Source organism: Desmodus rotundus, chromosome 8 (assembly GCF_022682495.2).
Source record: "Desmodus rotundus isolate HL8 chromosome 8, HLdesRot8A.1, whole genome shotgun sequence".
Lineage (NCBI taxonomy): Eukaryota > Metazoa > Chordata > Mammalia > Chiroptera > Phyllostomidae > Desmodus > Desmodus rotundus.
Window position 1 is genome coordinate 124,554,008 of NC_071394.1, and position 23,839 is coordinate 124,577,846.

At 53.7% G+C, this 23,839-nt stretch overlaps 1 protein-coding gene across 3 annotated transcripts in view; it reads left to right on the top strand.

Annotated features, from left to right (window-relative positions):
• The window catches only part of ACVR2B (activin A receptor type 2B), a 28,475-nt gene that overhangs the window by 1,373 nt on the left and 3,263 nt on the right, over positions 1-23,839 (top strand). Inside the window, exons 1-8 of one of the 3 annotated variants that reach the window (XM_053930389.1) lie at positions 2,744-2,941; positions 19,299-19,506; positions 19,928-20,037; positions 20,192-20,343; positions 20,424-20,567; positions 21,090-21,233; positions 21,595-21,743; positions 23,648-23,762. In XM_053930389.1, coding sequence (XP_053786364.1) covers positions 2,821-2,941; positions 19,299-19,506; positions 19,928-20,037; positions 20,192-20,343; positions 20,424-20,567; positions 21,090-21,233; positions 21,595-21,743; positions 23,648-23,762 — 1,143 coding nt within the window. In that variant the 5' untranslated portion in view covers positions 2,744-2,820. Of the gene's footprint in view, positions 1-2,743; positions 2,942-19,298; positions 19,507-19,927; positions 20,038-20,191; positions 20,344-20,423; positions 20,568-21,089; positions 21,234-21,594; positions 21,744-23,647; positions 23,763-23,839 lie in introns of those variants that run through there. The other 2 variants (XM_053930391.1, XM_053930392.2) reach the window with 2 other exon arrangements.

A 23,839-nucleotide genomic window follows, 5' to 3' on the forward strand; every position in this document is an offset into this window, starting at 1 on the left:
TCTATCGAAGCTCCAGGAAGCCCGGGGCCGCCGGGCCTCTGAGGCACGGCTTCGGGAGCTCCAGGTCCTGCGCGCCTTTGTTCCCAGCCCCCATTATACATGCAGCGCGGGTCCCTAGCCGCCCTCGATGGCAGCAGCGCGGAGTCTGGGAAACCCGCGAAGGGCGGGGCCGGGAGTGCAGGGGCGGGCCTGGGATCCCGGCGCTCCTGCGGGGGTGGGAATCTGGGATCTCCATCCCACCCCTCCCCGCTCTGTCCACCTCTCTTGAGATGTTGCACATCTGAGCAAGTGGGTTCTTTTTGTCGGCCTTGGTGCTTTGTATGGAAGGACCAGAAGATAGAGACCACCTCATTGGCGCCTGGGCACTCTGGAAGGGAGCGTCAGGGCTCTTTTGGAGCCATTTCGTTTTTGCCTGCCTGCCCCGATTCCTTTTAAGTGCTGCTTTGAGATACTTTTCCCCAAGGAAAGGTAGGTATTGGCCTGTAGAGGGGAGGATGGCAGTACGCTGACTTATTAGGCATGCACAGCTCACCTGGCTATCCCTAGAATCCTCCTGGACATTCCTGGGATCTGGAAACCCTCTCCTAATTTTCTCAGTGTGGTCTTACCAGTCCTCACCTTCCTCACGGATTAGGCAGGGCAGGACGGGTCCTATCCCCCACCCCCCACCCCCAAACACTATTTCTCTCCTCTTCCCCCTGGTACCCCCGCCTGGGTTGAGTAGTGCCCTGCAAGGTGGGGCAGCTGGAGTTAGACTGAATTACAAAGACCTGTTGCTCCTGCCCTGGGAGGAAGGGGGGGGTCTCTGGGTGTTACTTGTGGTCACACCAGTCAGTCCTCTGGTGGCCACTGTTCTGACCTTTAAGGAGCTGTGGGCAGAGCTGCCCCATGCCTAGGTGGATACACCTGTGAATCCCACCAGAGCTCCCGTCTGTCTCAGTACTTGGGGTTCAGATCAGGGCTCATGGGACCGAGTGGAGAGTGTTCTGAGTGGACTGTCAGGAGCCACTGTCTGGGGAGGGCCACCTGACTCCTATCTGTGGGAGTTCAGGCCTCCACCGTCCCATCCTGCCCTCAGGCTGGCTCCTCTCTGCTGCAAGGTCTTGTTCCTGTCCTCAGGAGAGAAGTGTGTGTGGGGGAGGGGGTGGTAGCTGTCAGGGACGCAGACCACAGAGCCACAGGCCATTAGTGCCCCTCCACAGGGAAGGGTGTTGTCCTCTACCTGTCCTTCTACCTGTAGGCACTCCAGACTCCGCCCAGTCTTGCTGGCTAGGCTGCACTTTTGGGGGGAGTAGGCACCCTCCTCAGCTGTTGGAAGCTCTTTTTGAGGTAGACGATGGGAGAAACTTGCCCGTCTTCCCAGGCCCTACATCCGGGTGAAAACAAGACCCAGAACCCCACGGCCTCTGTGGTGTATTGTCTTTGAGGTCTTTCTGGGTATGGAGACCCCCCGGTTAGCACCTGGACTTCCCCCTGGCACTTCACCTAAGGAACTTCCTTTTCAGGGACGCCAGTGAAGAGGCCCCCGTCCTACACCTTGGTCCTTTGTCCCATGGGCTCCCCTGAGAATCTGATGAAAGATGCAGACCCTTTCCCCAGGAGACTACAAATGCGTAGTACATGCGCGCGCCCATGCACACCTTACACATGCAGCTCGCTGTTTTGCACTGATACCTGGAAACTTTGGCCCCCCAGGTTGAGCTCGGACGTCCTGGCCGACCACTGTACCAGTCCTGAGGGGCAGCCCCCTGTCCTGGGGGTGGGGGCGCTGGGCTTTTTCCCACCTTGCTGCTTGGACTTAGTCTGTTCTAGTCACTGGATGCGATTTCTCTTTTACTTCTGCTGCTTGTTCAGATTCTGCCTAGTGTTCAGATTCCAGCCATGGTCTCCTCCCCCCCCCCTCCTCTCCCAGGAAGCCCTCCCTCAGTGCCAGTACATTTACTCCCTGCCTGGGAGCTCAGGGTTGGACAAGGGGGACTGGGGGACATCCTGTCAGAGTTAGGACCCACTTGCAGTTTCTGGCCCGTTACCATAGCCTGGGATCTGGGAGGGGGGGAAGCTGGTCTGGGTGATACTTAGGAGGATGGCACTGGGTAGACAGTCCTCAGTCAGGGTCATGGCTGGGTGGGCCGCATTCTACAACAGGGCTGTCAACCTGGGCGGTGTTGACAGTTCAGAGCCGGTGATTTGGGCGGGGTGGGGGGAGTGGTGTGTTCTCTTGGGCACTGTGGGATGTTTAGCAGCATCCCTGGGCGCGACCGAGTAGGTGCTGGTAGCACATCTCATTGTGACAACCAAGAATGTCAGTGTCTGGGCAGCGAGGGTGCAGAATCACCTCAGGTTGAGGACCTTTGGTCTAGAGTGTTCCCCTGATTTTAAAGAGACAGTTTGGGAGGTGCAGTTCATGGCAAATGCCTCCTGCCACCCCTACCCCACATCAGTCAGAGTGGGAAGTTGGCTTTTCCTCAAAGCCTGGGAGATTCGTGCCTCGCTCAACCTGCTCAGCGTGGGAGAATTTGGTTGGAAATGAGTGGTTCTGAAGTACCGCTGGCCACCGAGGAGAATCCTGGCGTCCTTGAGTTTTCCCAGAAGTGGTTCGGGTTTCAGGGAGGCGGCAGTTGTGGGTGGCCGGGCAGCCTGCCCGCCCACACCCGCCCACCGGCCTCCCACCGCCTGCGCCTTGAGGTTTGCACTGGCTCCTCTCCCTCCCACACGCGCAGAATGTCAGGAAGGGCCTGTTGCTGGGGCCTGGGAGCCGCTGGAGCTGAGGCTGTCCGTGTGCGCCCAGAGGAGTGCCCGGGCTTGTAGCCTGCCGTGGGCATGCCCTTTCCCCCAAGCGGGCCAGCTGTGTGGCGCCTGGAGGAGCCGCAGCCACTGTGGGCCTGGAGCTCCAAGCCTGAGCCTGGGGACACCAGGGCAAGGGGGCAGCCTCTACCCAAAGGTATGGGCACAGGTCTCTACCCTGGCCGCAGGGAGTTGGAGGGCAGGGCCAGGCTTCCTCCCTGGACCTGGGGAGGTATGGGTAGAGCTGCCCCTGACAGGTGCCAGCACTGGAGGCCCTGGCCAGAGAGGTTGATCCCTAGGGGCGCCTGCTTGCTGGGCTTGGCAGCCTGGCAGGCCCTGTGTTTGTTCTCCGCTCCTCGCTGTCCTGCTCCTAGCGCCGCTGGGAAGGAAGGACTTCTGGGGGGCTCCACTCCTACGTCAGCAGGACACAACTTGCGGCATTGGGCACTGATGGGGACGGTCTCTTAGCGTGCAAGAACGCAGTCTTAAAACCTCCAGCTTCCTGGTACTCCGCATCCCTGCAATGTGAAGGGCTTGTTAAAAGGGTTACTTGGAGGGGTGAGACCTCCTACTTCCACCTCTTCTGGGGTCTTTTCAAAGGAACTTGGTTGCCTTCTTAAATTCCTTCCCTCTCATCCTATCACCAATTCTTGGTTCCAGGGTAGACACTCAGCCCCTTGTTCAGTGCTTCCCTTTTGGTTTGTCTTTCTGCACCTGACTCACAGGCCCCTACCAGCCTGAGAGGTGCTTGTTCTTTGAGGCCCTGGCGGTGCCGCTTCTGGATGCCCAGGGTGTTAGGTGGGGGTTGGGGAGAGATGGGGGAGAAGGCATGCTCCTGCGTTCTTCTGAGTCTTTCTTTTGTAAGTTTCTCTGTGATGTCTTCGCTTGAGACAATGGTGGGCACTTGAGATCAATTGCCAGTGTGGGCCAGGACTGTTTGGGGGTCCTCCATGCCTCCTCCTGGCCCAGGATCAATCATGGCTTCCCACCTTGGCCACACGCTTGGCCCTGGTTATTCCAGTCTCGCTCTGCACATACAACTGCCTGTTCCAGACTCTCGGGGGCTGGAAGCCCTGCCTGGCTGTTTTCATTCATGTACACGTGATTGCTGGGAGCCGGGGTTGGAAAGGGAGCCGGGGTTGGAAAGGGAGCCGGCCCCAGTGGGCCGACCCGTGTCCCTCCTCCGTCGGGGGCCTTCTGCAGGGGCCTGGCTTGCCGCACAGTGGGTCTTCTCTCAGGCGGGTTTCTGGGCTGAAGGCGAGATGTTCTGCGAGGTGAGCTCATGCTCTTGTTTGCAAACGTTCCTCTGCCCACTGTTTCAGTTCCACTCCGACAACCAAGGAGGCTAAAATTAGTTCCGGGGAAGGAAAAGGAAGGCTGGTTGGAAACCCAAGCCCTTGGCTGGAGGATGGAGGAGGCTGCTTCCCGGGGTTTGTGGCCGAGCATTTCAGAAGGTGTGACCAGACCAGCTGTTGTCTGTCCATCTAAGGAGGGGGAGAGGCCCCTGTTTGCCTCCTAGACCTAAACCAATGGAAACAGGAGGCTGACTTGGAAGCTGACTCTCTTGAGTGTTGATGCTAGGGTGATTTTTCCTTCTGGCTTGTATAGTGGTGCACAGTGTTTTCAGGTATGAGGACAATGCCTTTTATGTCCAAGTGTCATTGACACCCCCGCCCCCATTAATTCGAAAACAGGAGTGAGTTCTCAGAGTCCTGGACTAGTAGCCATGAGTTAAGAAACCTTTATTTTATATGCTTTTTGGGAAGTTTCTTCTCACCCAAGTTTTGAGATTCCCTTCAGGTGTTCACAAACCAGGCAGACCAGGGCCTCCTCTTGGAACTGCTGGCTTGGGTGGGGTGTGAGTTAGAGGGGAGCCCTGTGGCTCAGATCTCATAGGGAGGTCCAGGGGATCAGGGCTCATCTGCTCAGGGGCTTAGAAAATAGAGCAGCAGGGAAGTTAGGTGAATTCTGTTTTTCTTTCATACCTGGTTTGGGTCCTCCTCTGAGCCCTCCACCTGAGAGCGGGTCCTGGAGGGCCACCTGGGGGGAGACGGCGAACCAGAGTGATGCAGCCCTGTCTTCCCTGCCGTGAAAACTGCGCCCAAACCGGGTCTCCTGGTAGCTACCCTGGGGTGTAGGTTGGAGGAGTAGAGGTCACATTTGGCCCTAACTTCTTCCCACTTTAAGTGTTACTTATTTTTGTTCTTCAGATAATATATGTACATTTAATTGCAAGAATTTAGATGTTACAGATAAAACTAGGGCCTCCCCTGTCCACCACCCGAGTCCCCCTCCAGAAGTGAGGCTTCTCAGGTTGGTATATATCCTTCTAGACACCTTAGCTGTGCACATATCGAAGTACTTGGAGAAACAGAGGGGTTTTTTAAACCTAAAATGCTGTTGCCCTTTCAAAAATGTTTAACTTAAATATAAAATAGCACCTATCAGTGTAATTATCATAAGTGACAGTGTATGAATTTTTCACAAACTGAACACATCCATGTAGTTGGTATCCGGGTCAAGAATCAGATTTACCTGCCTCTCCCCCACCAAACCCTCTCTGGCTGCGTTCCACTCTCCCCCCTCAGCCCTGCTGTCCTGACTTCCAACAGCATGAGTTAGTTTCGCCTGTTTGGTGCTTTGTGTGGTTGGGATCTTCAGGATGAGCTGTTCTGTGTTCATCTTTTGCTCACCGTAGTTGCGACTTGCACCTGCGTGTCACGGCTGTTTAAACTCCGAGGCGCTTTTGGGCAGTCCTTCTCACATATATATGGATTTACCTCAGTCTTTTTAAGAGCTGTGTAAAATGTCAAAGTTTGGGTATATAGACTACATTTTATCTTGTCTGTTACTGGTGCGCTTTCTGAATGTGTACAGTTTATGCATATTGTTTCTTGAGGACTGAAGACAAGAAGAATTTCTGGGTTGTAGGACATGTAGATATAAAATTTTAATAGATACTGAGCAATGGCTATACATTTTTTTTGTTTGGTTGTTCCCCAAGGTGATGGCAATGGGGGCAGAGCTGGGTGAGTTGGCAGGTGGTCCTCTGCAATAAGTAACCTGTGAGCATCTCCTCCCCCACAGAAGCTCTAGATCACAGAGGTTGGAAACAGCCCTCTTCATGGAGGGCGCCCAGAGGGTGCTCATCACTCCCACTGGCTAGTGTCCGAGGAGAGCCAGAGAGGCTGCCTGCCGTGTCTGAGTCTCCCGCTTCCCGGATCGCCAGAGTCTGGGGAGGGATGGCGCGGGAGGTGGGTAGCAGTGTGGCAGTGAACTAGCCAGGATGCGCTGGGCTGGTTTGGGACGGTGTGCTTGTGTGTGTCTCTGTGTGCTCGCTCACCATTCTCCATGCTGCATCCCTCCTCCAGAGAGACTGAGCTGCTTTGCTTTCGAGGAGGCTGCCGAGGAGCTGTGGGTAGTGGCGTTAGTGGTGACCCCGGTGAAGATCCTGATTTCCCATGGGGCAATAATGGTGGTAGGGGGTGTGGGAGAAACCTGGAGAAGAATTATTCTAGAGTCTGTTGAGAAGTTTCTTGTGACAGAAGGGGCCCTGGTGAGCATCATGTCGTGGCCGAGAGTGTCTGCCTTGCTCCCTTGCTCACCCTTCTGCCACCGTTGCCTGAAGAAGCAGAGGAGACCGTTTGAGATAACCAGGGCCCTGTGTTCCCAGTCTCCGTCAGCATGGTGTCTACTTTAAAAAAAAAAAAAAGATTATATTTATTTATTTTTAGAGAGAGGGGAAGGGAGGGAGAGAGAGGGAGAGAGGGAAACGTTGAAGTGCAAGAGAAACATCAGTTGGTTACCTCCCGCACGCCCCCAACCTGGGACCTGACCCGCAACCCAGGCACGTGTGGGGATCGAGCTGGCGGCCCACTGAGCCACACCAGTCAGGGCGTGGTGTCGTCTTTTTCACTGCTGTTTTACTGGGATCCCTTGTGTAAGCCCGCTTGTCAGGCCCTGCTTATGGATTTCACTGGCACTGGGCTTGTGATGCTGTCTCTGGTGCCAGTGGTGCCACGTCAGCTGTCCCACATTGTACAGGGGATGCGCACCGTCTGCGTGTCAGTCTGCCAGGACCGCCATGCCAGACTGCCACCGGCTGCTGGCTCAGCGAGCAAATTGACTTTCTCACAGTTCTGGAGGCTGGAAGTCCAAACCCAAGGTGTGGGCAGGGCCACTTTCCCATGAGGCCTTTCTCCGTGGCCTGCAGATGGCCGCCTTCCTGCTGTGGCCTCTGTGGCCTCTCCTCTGTGTGCAAACACTCCTTTCTGTTATAAGGACACCAGTTTTCTGGTACTGCAGCCCCACCCTGAGGACCTTACTGGACCTTAATTAACTCTGTAAAGGCCCTATCTCCCGGTACGTTACCTTGGAGGTTAGGGCTTCAGTCCGTGAATCTGGGGGGTGGGCTGCACACTCTGTCCCATCACAGGCTGAAACAGTAAAGTTGGTTGAAAGTGAATGCTGTCGTCTTGAGTTGCAACTTGGGATGGAAGTTACTTCTTCAAGGCTCTGCGCTGGGATGGGTGTTCTTACAGCACTTTCCATGGGTAATCTTACCCACCCTGGCGATCTCAGTTTCCGTGTATATGTAGATATGTATCCTCTTCCGGTATAGTGTGGTCCTGGAAATAGGTCTAAAAGCTGAGTAAAAAGTAAGTATGGGGCCTCTTCTGATAATCAGGAACAACTCTCTTTCCAAAGACACCTGGAAAAGCTGGACACATTAAGAAAACGTACCTGGTTGAAAGCATTGCATAGCTGAGAAGCTAGTGAGGACCTAGTAGGCCAGGTCTGTGTGAGAACAGAGTCCCTGGGTGGTGACTTTGACATTTGCGTCCGTGTTCAGTCCTTTCATATGGGCGACTGACAGGCCGAGAATTGCGTTTGGTAGCCTTGTGGGACTAGGAAGGCAAGATTTGGAGTTATAAACAGAGAGGATATAGTGAACCCCCTTTCTGGGTTGGGACCCCCAAAGACTTGGGGGTGATGGGAGCCAAAAGAAGACAAACTCTAAAGTTAGGTTAAGATGTTATGGGATTGACGGTGCCCTTAGCTGCTTGCCAGAAGCACACGTGGCATCATTCAAGGAATATGACATTGTTTTAGGCCCCAGATTCTTTCTGCAAACATTTTTGCACATGTAATGCCTGGCTGATCGTTTAAAATGAGGAGCTAGCAGAAAACATCACAACCGAAGTACACCTGGATGAGCTCCAAATTGGAATTATTGTATACATACTGAATAATAGCAGTACTCGATATGGTCAAGGAAATGCAAGTGGGAATTTCAACAGAGAGCTAGAAAAATATACGAGTATATCAACCAAATGAAAAATCTGTTATGGAACTGCCCTGTACACTACCAGAAAATAGGAAGTCAGTGAATGGTTTTGTCAGGAGATTCGGTACAACGGAAGAGAGAATTGGTCAACTGGAAGTTGGATCAGAAGATAATATACAGACTGAACTGTGGAGAGAGAAAAAGGTGGATAATATGCCCTGGCTGGTGTGGCTCAGTGGATTGTGCACTGGCCTGTGGACTGAAAGGTTGTCGGTTCGATTCCCAGTCAGGGTGCATGTCTGGGTTGCAGGCCAGGTTCCCAGTTGGAGCCGTGCGAGAGACAACTGCTCATTGTATCTCTTGCACACCGATAATTCTCTCCTTTTCTTTCTCCCTTCCTTCCCCTCTCTCTAAAAAGTAAATAAATCTTTTTTTAAAAAAGATGGATATTATAGAAGAGAGGGAGAGAGACATAGAGAATGAAGTGAGAAGTTCTAAGATCCATGTAGTCAGAACCACAGAAATAAAGAACAGAGAATGAGGCAGAAGAGATAACCTCTAAAAACTTGGTAAAACCAATGAAAGACATTAAGCTACAGATTTAAGAAGCCCTGTGAACATAGATAAGATACTAAGTAAAAAATTCATACCTATTCTTATCACAGCCAAACTTCTGAAAACTGAACACAAAAAATCTTAAAAAGCAGCCAGAGAATAAGAGAGCAATGTATTGACAGCTGACTTCTCAAAAACACCAGAAGCCAGAAGCCAATGGAATGATAGCTTTAAGTGCCAAAGAAATAATTGCCAACCTAAAATTCTATTTCAACTAAAACTGTCCTTAAAAAATGAAAGTTTCGTCCTGGCTGGTGTGGCTCAGTGGACTGAGCGCCGGACTGTGAACCAAAGGGTCGCTGGTTTGATTCCCAGTCAGGGCACATGCCTGGGTTGTGGGCCAGGTCCCCAGTAGGAGTGTTTGAGAGACAACCACATATTGATGTTTTTTTAAAAAAAATGAAGGTTTCAAGTAAAAAGTGTGTTCTTCAGGCGGAAGGAAAATGATCTAGATGGAAGGTCAGCAATGCAGAAAGGAATGAAGAACAATGAAAATGATAAATATTCAGACAATTATTTTAGGAGAGAAATGTGTTACTAAGTTTGAGATATATATAAAAAGAACATTGCTATATGTAGGTGGAGTGAAAATGAAATTTATTTTTTAAATATATTTTATTATGCTATTACGATTGTCCCATTTTTTTCCTCCCCTCGCCCTGCACCCCACTTCTCACCAGCATTCCTCCACATTAGTTCATGTCTGTGGGTCGTGCGTATAAGTACTTTGCCTTCTCCATTTCCTATATTATTCTTAGCCCACCCCCTGGTCAGTTTTGTACCTACCATTTATGCTGCTTATTCCCTGTACCTTTAACCCCATTTTCCCCCCTCCCCTTCTCTGCTGATAATGCTCCGTGTGATCTCCATTTCTGTGATTCTGTTCCTGTTCTAGTTGTTTGCTTAGTTTGTTTTTGTTTTCGTTTTAGGTTTGGTTGTTGATAGTCGTGAGTTTGTTGTCATTTTACTGTTCATTTTTTGATCATCTTTTTCTTAGATATGTTCCTTTAACATCTCATATAATAAGGGCTTGGTGATGATGAACTCCTTTAACTTGACCTTCCCTGGGAAGCACTTTATCTGCCCTTCCGTTCTAAATGAAAGCTTTGCTGGATAGAGCAATCTTGGATATAAGTCCTTGCCTTTCATGACTTGGAATACTTCTTTCCAGCCCCTTCTTGTCTGCAAGGTCTCTTTTAAGAAATCAGCTGATGGTCTTACGGGCATTCCTTTGTAGGTAACTGTCTCCTTTTCTCCTGCTGCTTTGAAGATTCTCTCCTTATCTTTAATCTTGGGTAACCTAATGATGATGTGCCTTGGTTTGTTCCTCTTTGGGTCCCACTTTTTGGGGACTCTCTGGGCTTCCTGGACTTCTGGAAGTCTATTTCCTTTGACAGATTAGGGAATTTCTCATTCATTATTTTTTCAAATAAGTTTTCAGATTCTTGCTGTTCCTCTTCTCCTCTTCTCCACCCCTATGATTTGGATGTAGGAACGTTTAAAGTCCTGGAGGCTCCTAACCCTCTCCTCATTTTTTTGAATTCTTGTTTCTTCATTCTGTTTTGGTTGAAGGTTTATTTCTTCCTTCTGGTCCCAATTGTTGATTTGAGTCCCAGTTTCCTTCCCATCACTGTGGGTTCCCTCTACGTTTTCCTTTATTTCACTTTGCATAGCCTTCACTTCTTCCTTCATTTTGTGACCATACTCAACCAATTCTGTGAGCATCCTGATTACTAGTAGTTTGAACTCTGCATCTCGTAGATTGGCTATCTCTTCATCACTTAGTTCTATTTTTGGAGCTTTGATCTATTCTTTCATTTGGGACATATTTCTTTATCTCGGTGCACCTGTTATGTTGTAAGGGGCGGAGCCTTAAGTATTCACCAGGGCTGGGCAACCCACTTTGCTGTGTTGTGGTGCTGTGTGTGGGGGAGGGGTCCGAGAGGGGACAGTGCTGCTTGTTTGGCTGTCCACTGGCTTTCAGTCACTTCCTCTGCTACCCACAAGCAAATTTAGCCCTTTTCTGGTGCTGATTCCCAGGTGGGTGGTTTGTGTACGTTCTAGGGTCTCTCTAATGAATTCTCCTGTGAGGCTGGGAGTTTCTCCCACTGTGGCAGCCCTGACAGGGTTTTTTAGTCAGAGGTTTGAGGCTTTATTTCCCCGCGCTGGAGCCCTGGGTTGCACGGTCTGCCTCACTCCCCAGTTGTTCCTCCCAGTTTACCTGCACACAAGTGTGAGACCACCAGTCCGCCAGCCGCAGCCTCACCCACCCTGGTCCTCCAGCCTCTGCCTTGCCGTGTGTCCACCTCGGCTGCCCATCTCCGCCCCTCCTAACAATCTGGATGAGTGTTTCTTTAACTCCTTGGTTGTCGGATTTCCGTGGAGTTTGATTTTCTGGCAATTCTGGTTATTTTTTGTTTTTAAATTTGTTGTCCTTCTTTTGGTGGTGTGAGGAAGCATATCTACCTATGCGTCTATCTTGGTCAGAAGTCACGAAGTTTAATTGTTCTTAAAAAATTCTTACATTGTCCCGAAAGAGAGTATAACTACCCATTAATGTTAGATTTTGGTAAGTACGAAGCATGCCATAATTTCTAGGGCAACCACTAAAGGTCAGAGAGATTATAATTTTCAAGCTAATGAAGGGGACAAGTGGAATAATAAAGAGTTTTCAAATTTAGAAAAAAGCAATAAAAGAGATAAGGGAACAAAGAGTAACAGTGATAAATAAAATAATGTCCGTAATGAACATAAGATACAAAAATTATGAAAACGTTCACAAGTAGAATCCAGCAGTAGGTAAAATAATAACACGTCACGATCAAGTGTTTTTTATCCTCACCTGAGGACATTTTTTTCATTGTTTTTTAGAGAGAGAGAGGAAGGGAGAGAGAAACATTGATGCGAGCGAGAAGCATTTATTGGTTGCTTTCTGTACGCCTGTACGTGTCTGGACTGGGCCTGAACCCACAACCTAGGCACGTGCCCTGGCCTAGAATTGAACCTGCAGCCCTTTGGTTACAGGATGGCACTCCAAACACATGAGCTACACAGGCTAGGGCGTGACCAAGTATTTTTATCCCAGAAATGCGTAGTTGATAAAAAAAAAAATGAAAATTGAATCCATCGTCTTAACAGTTAACAAAAACTATAGGATGCTCTCAGTAGATGCAGAAAAAGCCTTTCGGGTTTAATCTCTAGTCAATTAACCCTCAGAGTAAAACAATTGGGAAGTGCAAGGGACCGAGAGGAGCTGCCTGTCTTGAAGGAAAAAACCAAGGGGTGTGCCGAGTTGTTGTCAGGGTTCAGTGTGAAGCTGTTGTGATTCAAATGGTAAGCTTTTGGTGCAAGATAGGTGAACAGACAATGGGAAGAGGATTGTTTTCTAGCCCCCAACTGCTGGCTGCTGGAAGTTCAGAGCCATTCCCATTCCTAACCCTTTGTAGGTGACATTCTGTCATGCTAGACGTTTGCTGTAGGGTCTTTTCTTGTCCCCACTGTTGTGAGAGTTCACAGTGATGTGCCTTGGTGGGGGGCCTGCTCCGTCACTGTGCCGGCCTTCGATTTCTCCCCTTTTGCTTGCTCACTTTGGAGCCCCTATTATTTAGGTGTTGGGCTTCCAGGGCTAGGCCTCCAAGTTCCTTGCCTTTTTTCTCTTATTTTCTATATCTGTGTGTTTGCTTTACATCTTGTAAGATTTCTTCAACATTGTCTTCTGATTCTTCTGCTGATTTTCTTTTCTGCAATCCTGTGTATGTACTTGTACTTCCTGAGAGCGCCGTTGTTTCCTAGTCTTTTCGAAATGCCACCCTGTTTTTCATGGGCGCGTTTCCATTTATCTCTCTGAGGATGTTGATACAATTTTTGAAGCTGTCAACCTGCATACTCTCTGTTTTCTCAAAGTTGTTTTTTTTGTTGTTTGTTTTTTGAGCTTGTTTTAATCTGTCTTTCAAGGGAGTGGCTTTCCTAGAACTGCTAGTATTTAAGGATAGATCCAGATACTGACTGAGAGCTCTGAGCTTGTGAGTGGGACTTGCTAGGATGACCTGATTGGGTTGTTTTTGAAGCTAGTTAGAGAGTATCTTCTGTTTTCTGTTGGGGGTGGGGCGGATAATAGGCCCAGCTGCCGACATCCTGGAAGCCTCAGGGGGGTGAGAGCTGGGGGATTCCGCATTCTGTATATTATTTTGCATTTTATTTCTATGTGGTACCTGTGCTCTCAAATTTGCCTGCTCTTCCCTGTCCAAAGGCTATTTTGTCTTTTTTAGAAGGTAACCTTTGCTTTCGCCAGGTAGCTCAGTTGGTTAGAGTGTTGTCCTGATACGCCAAGTTTTGGGTTCGCTCCCTGGTCAGGGTACACAGAAAAAGCAACCAATGGCCCTGGCTGGTGTGGTTCAGTGGATTGAGCGCTGGCCTGTGGACTGAGCGGTCACCGGGTCGATTCCTAGTCAGGGCACATGCCTGGGTTGTGGGCTGGTCACCGTTTGGGGACTTGTAAGAGATAACCTGGATATTTCTTTCATGTGTCGATGTTTCTGTCCCTCTCTTTTCCCTCCTTTCCCCTCTAAAAATAAATAAATAAAATATTTCAAAAAGAAGAAAAAGAAGCAGCGACCAATGAATGCATAAATAAGTGGAACAACAAATTGATGTTTCTCTCTCTTTGCCTGGCTTTCTCTCTCTCTCTCTCTCTAAAAGTCAACAAATAAAATTAAAAACAAAACCAACAGAACCTTCTACTTGCTACTGGGTCGGGGGAGGGGCAGCCCCAGTCCTGATGAGTGTGCAGTAGATCCGAGGGGCTGGCTGCTCCTTAGTGCCCACCTTTGCACCTGGGCCCATGTGGGCCCCACTCTTCCAGAAACACCTGGTGCCACAAACTCTTGATTTCGGAGGGTTCGGCGGTGGGAATCATATTGCTTCTCAGCTTCCTCCACCGGCAGCTTAGGAGTCTGTGGTCATTGACCACTCGGTACCTACTTTCCAACTTCAGAGTTCATTTTCCCTATTGTCATCCTTTTGGGTTTATACCTTAAAAACTATGTAAAGTTCCTACAACTCAGAGGAAAAGCAGCCTAGCGGAAAAATGGGGAAGGATGTGAACGCACAGCTGTCAGGAGGGGCTTACAGCGCGCACACACACACACATACACAAAGATGCGCAGTCCCACAGGCAGTCGGAAAATGGGGATCGAAACCCCTTCACACTGAGGAGGCGAGCAAACACCAGTGGTGCTTTAGTCTGCATGGAACCTAAATCGGTACGTCCGCTTTGGAGAAGGGTTTGGCCGTGTCTAGTGAGTAGAAGATGCTCATACTCTGACCCGGCATCTCTAACCTGTGGGTGTATACCCTAGAGAAACGCCTGCGCGTGAGCATAGGGAGCTCGCAGCCCAGGGTTCCAGAGGAGGCGCGGCAGCGGTGCTTCAACCAGCAGCGACAGCGAAGCCCCACAGGAGGGTGGAGACTGATGTTGCCTCAGTGGGTCCTGCAATGGACTGACACAGTGCAGAGGGTGAACGCATCGCCGAGCTGGCGAGCTGCGCGCAGTCTGGTCCGGATGCAGGCTGACGGGTTCCACATCGTCGGTTTTGACACCTAGTACGTAACTCGGGTGGGCTCCTTCATCGCCTTGTCGCGAGCATCTGTAAGGTGCTTACTAGTCCAGTGCCTGCTAAGGAAACGTGTGTTGGTCTGGGTGGCTCTCAGACGCAGGGGTGTGGAGAAAGAAAGAAGCACGTGCCAGTCAGATCGTGTTTGGCTGCTGGGAACACATACTCAAAAGTTACTCTCCTACTTAAAGAAACGTAGGGATGTAGGTGTGTTTTGGGTGGTTTTTTGCCCCATTGTACAAACGTGCCATTCCACAGTGCGAGCACTTGTGTATTGTGTCCGTCTGTCTCAGGTTTCAGCCTCCCCCCCCCCCCCCCCGTGCCACCCCCTCCCTCACTTAGGTTCCCTTAGTCTTGACACCCTGGCCGTCCTTGCTGTGGTTGTGGGAAGGTGGTGAAGATGTCACTTCAGGTTGGGGGTGGTAGAGTGGAGTCACGAACACAGATACTGGGTGGCTCCTCCAGGGAACCTGCTGGGGGGGCAGGTGCTCAGCAAACTGCAGGGCTGCCTTCTGATGGGGCAGGGCAGGGGACCCCAAGGCAGGAGTCTTCCAGGAAGGCAGCCTGGCCTCTGACTGTTGTCGGGGGCAGGGTACGGCTGCCTGTTCACTCTGGGCAGACCTGGAACTGGACAGTGAGGAGAACACGGGGCTGCCTTAATCATCCTTGCTTGGCCACCTCAGGCATGGAGGCTTTTGGGAGGGTGTGCCTCGCGTGTCTGTGTGGGTGGGGACAGGCACCTGCTCCCTGGGAGGTCCTCCAGGAGCCAAGGGTAGGGTATAGCCGTCCATGGGCTGTGGGGGTCCACAGTTCCTCCGGAGGTGTTGGCTGGGCTGGACACACCCCAGGCCCTGAGCTTGGGGAACCCCCAGGGACACATGGACACTCCAGCTTCACATCCTCCCCGCAAGGCTGTGGCTTGATCGCACCTCACTTCTCCATCTGTCCGTCACTCTTCCCTGTCCCCGTTGCACTCTGAGTCCCTCACAGGCGGGACTGTGGTAGGAATTCTCCTTTTCCTCCTCCATGCGTAGCCGGGCGCGGCCAGGGCCAACTGGACTGGGGGAGCAGACCTGCTGGTGCTTTTGCTCTTGTGTCCGTTAAGGTCCAGCTCCCCAGGAGGTCTGTTCAGAGTGGAATCTGCATGTACTCTGGGTGTCTGTTGGTGTTTGGAGGTGGTGGGGTTTTTTGGAGTGGGGTGGCTCTCCCTGCCTAGACTAGGGGCTTCTTTTCACCAGGGTGTAGGCCCCTTGGAACACAGGGACTGCCTGTTGGGGACACTGCCACTTGTATCCTGGGTTCCTTTGGAGGCCAGCAGTTGGGTTAGCTGTAGCTCAGGAACACAGTGAGCCCCTTGCCCAGGTGTCAGGGAGCACACTCCCACGGGGGCTGTGAGGTAGCAAGTGTGAGGGGGCACCGCAGGCCACCCAACCTCATGGGAGCGCAGCTTCCTCTCCTGCAGGACGGGGGTTAGCTGGAGGTCAGAGGTGGCCTCCTGTGCGTGGGTGCCTTGGCTCCGTGAGTGTGGGCAGGAGCCCTGTGTCTATTAAAAGGCAGAGGCAGCCCTGTGGTTGGAGTGCTGCCAGGGGCTATAAATAGCCGAGTGTGTGCAGAAGCAGAGCTTGCCAGGGGAGAAGGGGGAGGGGGAGGCCCCTGGGTCTCCAGCTGGCAGCAGGGCCTGGGTGTGGTGTGGGAGGGGCCTGGAGCCTGCTGTCTCCTCAGGTCCCCCTTAGGCTCTGAATGCCAAGCTCTAGCAGGTGTGGGTGTGCGCCTTGTGCCCTCAGTGAGCTTGGGGCCCTGCGGGGGGCTCGTGCTGTGAAGGCTTGTCCTGAGCAGCAGGGGAGGCCTCTGACTCCAGCTTAACGCTCACACACCAGCCCCAGGCGCTGTTCTGGCCGCTCTTGAAGTGCTCTAACTCACTGCACTCTTGAACAGTCCCAGGGGTGTGTGCTGTTACTGTCCCCTTGTCACAGGTGGGGAATGGAGGCACTGGGTGGTGTGGTAACTTGCCCAGGGTCACACAGCTAGGAAGCGTTAGCGCCACGATTTGACCAAAGTCTGACAGCTCATGGCTGAGTTTCTTGGTCACCTGTGGGAGGATCTGGCCAGGTGGGGGTCCGGTGACATGCCAAACCCTTGGTCCTACCCCTGGAGCCTTCCGATCTGGAGTGCCCAGCCCTGTGCACCTGGGTCCTGCTCACGGGAGTTGCCAGAGGGGCCCCTGCCTGGTCAGTGGCCTGGAGAGAGGAGGGGTCTGCTCCCCACGTCTTCTGGCCTCTCCCGCTCTGACTCCTAGCCTTGCGCAGGGGCTCATTGCTTATTGTCTGAATGGAGGTGGATACTCCCCGGAGGACCCGGGAGCTTGGGCAGCAGGGTGAGGCCACCATTCCTGTTGTCCCTGCCCTTTGAGGTCCTGCCCTCGCCAGGAAATAACCTCATCCGTCTGTCATCCGACAGAATAACTTCTGTCCGTCCCTGGGTCCTTCTGTCTGTCTGCCTGTCAGTGTCCGGAACTGATCCTAGCGCTCTGCAGGGAGTCAAGGCTTTTGCCTTCCCCAGCATCGCAGTCTGGCGGGGGGGGGGGGGGGGGGCTCCTGATGCTTGAAAAGCAGTTACTGAGCACCTTCGTGATAGTTTGCTTTTTATGTGGGTGGTCATTACGGTGTTTGCTCTTGGGAATTATCTTCGGTTACATCATTTCTGTACTTTTCGAATGTCTGAAATACTCCTTTAAACAACAACTGGGGGTTGTCAAGGGTGATACGCTAGATTTTGGAGGAAGCACGAGTAAGGCTTGTGGAAGTAGAGCTGACCTGGTCTCCAGGGAGAGGATAGACCTGCAGTTGAAAGGAGGAAGCGGGGAACATCTTGCAGCCAGAGGTAGTCGCTTGTGCCAGGTAAGGCCTGGAGCCTTGCACGTCCAAGGGCCAGGCAGTGTGGTGTGACTTCGTCGAGAGAAGGCAGGTGGGCAATGCCCAGCTTCCCCGGCGGCCCCATGAGTCTCATTCTCTGAGGACCCCCGTGGAATTGCTGCTGTGAAAGCAGTGGGACCCCCAGCCAGGAGAGGAGGCCCTGTGCCCTCTGTACTGGGTGTGTTGCATGGCTCAGCCCCCAGATGCTGCTGCAGGAGTTGAGGGGCCTGTGTGTACTGTGGGAGCCAACCTGTGTCCTGGCCCTGGTGTGCTTGCTCAGCCTGTGGTCTCCTATGCCCATGTGCTCCCTCAGGTCTCCCCTGAAACCTTAAGCCTTCAGCTGGATGCAGGGCCTGGTTGGGGGGAGCCAGTGTGCACCCCTGCAGGAGCCCCTTTGTGGACCCTGAGGCCCAGCCTGCAGACCAGGCTGGGTCCCAGCTGCCTGGGTGGTCGGGAACCCACTCTGTTTCTCCTTACCGGTGTCTGAGTCTGGGCCCCACGGCACTGGATGGCTGGAGCCATAGCTGGACACTGGCCTTCTGGTTGGGTGACATTCTGAATCTTGAAAGTCCTACCTGGACCCTTGAGATGTGAGGCTTACCTCTGGCCAGGCCCTTCATGAAGGAGCCTCCCATCCATGCAGAGAGATGCAGAAGGGGAGGGTCTGACCCAGGAGTGGCCACTCCTGCCGCGGGCCCCTCCTGCCTGACAGCCTGGTCCTGCTCCCTGGGTGCAGTGGGATATCAGCCCTTTGTTCAGGAGAACCCCTGCTGAGGGTGGAGTGTGGGGAGAGGGAAACCTTGGGCTGTTCGAGGATTCAGGGCATTCCCCGCACCGCCCCTCCCCGGCTAGGAGTGGGGTCTTTCCACTCCAGCCAGCCTTTCAGGCTGGTGGCAAAGCAGCACTCTGGCGGGCTGGCTAGCTGTCATTCTGTGGGGGTGCCCCGACCCCTCCTTCCTCCTTCCTGGGGTGGGAATAGTTGTAGGGGAGTCCAGCCAGGGGCGGTGTCCGGTCACCAGCCCACAGTAACCCTAAGAAGTGTGGAGAGGCTGGGAGCGGGCTTGGTGCCGGTTTCCTCTTGGGTGTGTGTGTGGGGTTTTGGCATTGAGGCTGTAAATGCCGCTGCCACCCCCCGATCAGGGGTGCCCTATAAAGGGATGAGGGCAGGGCACTCCCAAATGGAGGCTGGGAGCATGTCTGCCTAGGCCGTGGTGGGTCAGGAGTCAGAACCGGTTTTCCTGGAGCCTCCTTTGGCCTCTCCTCCTCCTCCTCCTTCCTGTCACAGGGCTGTGGGGTCTGAGAGCAGAGGGGCAGTGTAGGGGCTGGCCTGGGGTTGTTTTTTTGGGGGGGATGGGTGAGAAAGATGGATTTGGTGAACATTTGAAGCCACATTTGAGGATCAGAGTTTTGGCCACTTGGTGGTACTGCTGCAGGGGGTGGAAGAGGGTGCAGGAGAGGGTGGAGGGCGTCCACAGGGGGCTTCAGGGGCCAGGCCCAGGGGGGAGGATCATCTGTTATCACACGAGCTGCCAGCCGGCCCTCAATCTGCTTGGGGTGTGTGTTCCCTGTGATCCCTCTGGAACCTTACCCAGAACATGAGGGAGGGCCTGATACTGATAACCTTCTGCAGCCCTACCGAACACCACTGGTGGTCGCTGGGGGTTGTGGGGTACACCAGCAGTGTCTCCCTGGGGTGGGGGCTGAGGGGAGTGAGCACGGACAGCAGCAGCTGGGCCATCCCAGTGGGATAGTCGGGGCTGGACACTGCCCCCACAGGCAGGCATGCGGTGCTGCTGATGTGCACTGAGGTTTGAGGGTCCCGCTGCTCACTGCCGCTGCTCCGCCCCGACCCAGGGGCCTCAGGTGTTGGTGGAACCCCTTTTTACATCTGGCCGTCTGTCTGGCTGGCCGTGTCTCCAACTGTGTTGTTAGACGTGCAGTCCCCTCCTCTTGATCAGGCCTGGGGCAGTTGCTGGGGCAAGGAGATGGGGGTGTGCTGGAGCTAGAGGTGCCGGCCGGTGGCGGCAGGGAGCCGGTGCCGGGGTGGGTGGAGGGCTAAGCAGCCTCTGACCTCGGGCTGGGACGCAGGTTCCGGGCGTGGGGAGGCGGAGACGCGGGAGTGCATCTACTACAACGCCAACTGGGAGCTGGAGCGCACCAACCAGAGCGGCCTGGAGCGCTGTGAGGGCGAGCAGGACAAGCGGCTGCACTGCTACGCGTCCTGGCGCAACAGCTCCGGCACCGTGGAGCTCGTCAAGAAGGGCTGCTGGCTGGATGACTTCAATTGCTACGACAGGTGCCCGCTCACCCTCCCCTCCCGGCCTCCCGGCCTCTCCGTTCCCCGGGCGCCTGCCTGCTGGCACACTGCCTGCCGACCCTGTGGGCCTCAGAGTGTCTGTGAAACTGAGCCTCCTGCGTTTAGGGCGGGAGGGGAAAGACGGGCTCCCCTGAGAGCTTGGGCACGGAGGGGCCCTGCAGGGCCCCAGCCCGTCCAGCACTGTGCGCTCCAGGCCTCGTCCGGAAGAGGGCTCTCAGGGAGTGTCCGCCCTGGCTGTCCCTCCCTGACTTTGGGTCCCACTTCTGGGGGGTGGGTGTATGCTATCCCCCTGGTGCACCCCCACGAGGTACTCTCTCAGTGGGGAGGGGTTTGGCCGGGTGGGCCCTGCAGAGTCTGGGGTCCCTCAGCTGAGGGGGAGTGTGGAAAACTGTGCCTCCAGGCAGGAGTGTGTGGCCACGGAGGAGAACCCCCAGGTGTACTTCTGCTGCTGTGAAGGCAACTTCTGCAACGAGCGCTTCACCCACCTGCCAGAGGCTGGGGGCCCGGAAGGTGAGGGCCCTGGGAGAGGCAGGCTTGGGCCTTTCCTTGGCTCGTGAGGAGCACTCAGCTCCTGAGTTGGGTGGGGAGTGGTTGCAGGGCTCTCTGGCCCTGGAGGTGCAGGGGTAGGCGGGCTGTGTGACACAGGGCTCCGTGTGTCCCCCAGTCACGTACGAGCCACCCCCGACAGCCCCCACTCTGCTTACGGTGCTGGCCTACTCGCTGCTTCCCATTGGTGGCCTCTCCCTCATCGTCCTGCTGGCCTTTTGGATGTACCGGCATCGAAAAGCCCCCTACGGCCACGTGGACATCCATGAGGTGAGACGGCTGGCTTGGGCAGGGCAGGGGTAGAGGTGGTGAGGGGCCAGGGCAGGATCTTTAAGGCCGGTCTCCCCCAGGACCCTGGACCTCCTCCCCCATCTCCTCTGGTGGGCCTGAAGCCACTGCAGCTGCTGGAGATCAAGGCTCGGGGGCGCTTTGGCTGCGTCTGGAAGGCACAGCTCATGAACGACTTCGTGGCCGTCAAGATCTTCCCACTGCAGGTGAGTGAGTGCGGGGCCACAGGCCATCCACCCATGCTTTGGCCCGAGCTCTCCTGCCCCCTGGGCAGTCCAGGCCCTACACAGGGGGAGACGGATGAGAGAGAAGTGGGCCCCCTTGGGGGCAGTGGAATTTATTGTGCAGCTGGGTAGGGCTGTGCAAATCAGGGGTCCACTCTGGGTTTCAGGTTTTGTTTTTGACATCAGGTTCTTCTTAGAGATCCTGGACACCAGGCTACCCCAAGCAGTTGCCCGACACCCTTAGCAAAACTAGGCCCAGCTATGTGTCTCATTTGTCGGGTGATCCTGTGCCACTTACTGCCCTCTGCACCTCAGCACGGCCGTTTATAAAGCAGGTGCTGGCCTTACGTGGTCTCGGGGATCACTGTTGGCCTGTGCTCCAGGGCACGGCTCAGTCCAGGTCTTCCGCCTGCCCCCTAATCAGTGCTGGGGCTGAGGGTGAGGATGGCAGTTCTGTGGCCGGTGGTGTGGCTGCAGCGGGGTTGAGCCACACCCCTGCCTCAGGACAAGCAGTCGTGGCAGAGCGAGCGGGAGATCTTCAGCACGCCCGGCATGAAGCATGAGAACCTGCTGCAGTTCATCGCTGCTGAGAAGCGCGGCTCCAGCCTCGAGGTGGAACTGTGGCTCATCACGGCCTTCCACGACAAGGTGAGCCATGCCCCGAGCAGAGGGGTGCGTAGGGTGAGGTGGCTGCAGCCACAGTCCCCACGGTGGCCTCCCATAGTCAGGGACTCCTGCCCACAGGCACAGGTGCGGACGTGAGTGTCCACAACAAGAACCCCTAACTCTGGGATAACTTTTTATGAGTACGGGTAGTAATTTCATAATTAATACATCTGACACCCCCCACCCCCCACCCACCCATCCTGGCCTCATGCATCTTCCGTATCAGTTCCAGTCTCCCAGGCGGGGAGCCCAGCTGGTCGTCCGTGGAGACAGCCTCCCGGGCCTGGGCCAGGCCTGTCCTGTCGCCAGAGCCTGCGTCCCAGTCCTGTGCTTCCTCCTCTAGGGCTCCCTCACGGATTACCTCAAGGGGAACATCATCACGTGGAACGAGCTGTGTCACGTGGCAGAGACGATGTCCAGAGGTCTCTCATACCTGCACGAGGACGTGCCCTGGTGCCGTGGCGAGGGCCACAAGCCGTCTATCGCCCACAGGTACCTGGGTTAGCAGTCGACCTCCCTGTGCTTGGCCTGGAGCTGCAGAGAAGGTTGGAGGGCAAGAACAGGGCCTGGCAGGTCTCAGTTTTATAAATATGTTTAGCCAGTCTGAGGTGTGTCAGAACTGACTGGGCACAGCAACCTGGGCCCACCTGCCGCTGTTTGCTTCCACCCCTGTCTGGGCCTGGCCTGGGCCTGGCCTCTGAAGCCGGTTTTCTGATACCCTCTAGTGGCCACAGGAGAAAATGCTGACTGCATTACCGGAGAGTTGGCTCCGCGGTTCTCCAACGTTGTGGTTCAAATCCCTTTCCACTCTCCAAAAGAACTTTGTGTAGGTGGCTTAGGTCTGTTGTTGTTTGCTGTACTAAAGCACATGCATTCCATTAACTGTCACAGTGATGACATCACATGTATGTAGCCTCTGGAAAATTCTGTGCTCTTGAGAGAATGAGCATAAAAATGGGGCAAATAACAGATTACTAGGAATGTGATTTTGACCTTGCAGATCCCCTGAAACACTCTCAGGGACCCTCTGGGCCCCTGGGACTGTACTTGGAGAGCCATCGTGGTAACTCCTTATCTCAGTGCCGCTGCATGGCAGGTCAGCTGCAAGCCCACAGAAATACCAGCTCCCTTTACCCTCGGTGCCGCCCTGAGAGACAGCGTCTCTCAGCCCATCCTACGGATGGAGGAGCAGTAGCACAGAGGAGTGAGTACTGTATTTTGCCACGTATGATGAGCTCCTGTGTATAATGTGCACTCACGGTTTGGGCCCAAACTTTCAGGAAAAATAAATCTTTTGCTTTAATTTTTTTAATTCAATTATTTATTTACTTATTTACTTATATTTAGAAACAAAACCAATTATGTATCCTGGGGTATTGTTTTGCATACGGATATCATTATTGCTTTCTGGAGTTACACTTTTAATGCATGAGCATAAATAAATAAAAACATTTATATATATATAAGGAATTAGTGCTGCCCACGTATTATGCACATCCTTATTTTTCCCTCAAAAATTTGGGCAAAAAATTGTGTATTATACACGGCAAAATACGGTAACTTTGCCATACCTAGTTTAGTGTGGTTCTGTGTCTGTGAGGGAGGGGAACAGGCCTCAGATTCCAGAAAGGGCCCCTAATGGTACTAACAGTAATGTCATAAAAGGTTGACTGTATGAAATTGCCATTTTTGTAGGTCAAAAACGGTTGAATGTCGACTCTTCCATATGGTTCAACCTAACAGTAGTGCATAGTAAGTGTGCCAGGGGCGGCCCCAAGCATGTGTACTTACTACCTCCTCAGTTTCATCCTCACAACAAGGCCGGGACAGGCGCTGGGGAGACTGAGGACCAAGAGTCACTGCTAGTGAGAGGCGGGGCTGAGCGCACTCGCCAGCACCCTGCCCTGTGCCTGCCTCCATGGCGGGCTGGAGCCCCTCGGGCCTGCCCAGAAACCCAGGCGAGCTCAGCTGCAGTGCTCACTCATATCCTAAATACCGTAAATCCTCCTCAGAAAACCCGAATCCCAGGTCAGTATGCCTGCCCTCAACCCCTCTGCGAACACAGGGCTGGCCTTTGGTACCGTGGGGACTGGGATGGAGTTTGCTGGCCAGTGGGGGCAGGTGTTGCTCTAGCAGCTCTGGGGAGAGTGCGATTAATTAGGGATTCTCACAGCAGCGTGGGGGGCGGGGGGACATCCTAAAACTGCCCACCTGCAGCTTCATGGAGCTCCACCCTGGCACAGACTCCGCCCCCTGGTTGGCGGAATGGCCTGCTCTGGGATCTCTGGAGGCCGTGGGGCATGGGCTCCCACACCCTGAGAGCCGAGATGGGAAACCAGGAGCAGGTAGGTCCGACCACGATGTTCGTCTTCATTTCAGTCCACTTGTCTCCACAGGGACTTTAAAAGCAAGAATGTGCTGCTGAAGAGTGACCTCACGGCCGTGCTGGCTGATTTTGGCCTGGCTGTTCGGTTTGAGCCAGGGAAACCTCCGGGGGACACTCACGGGCAGGTGATGAGGCTCGGGGTGGAAGAGGGGGCTGGCACAGGCGAGGCATTGCTCTTCTGGTGCTCAGCGGGCATGGTGCA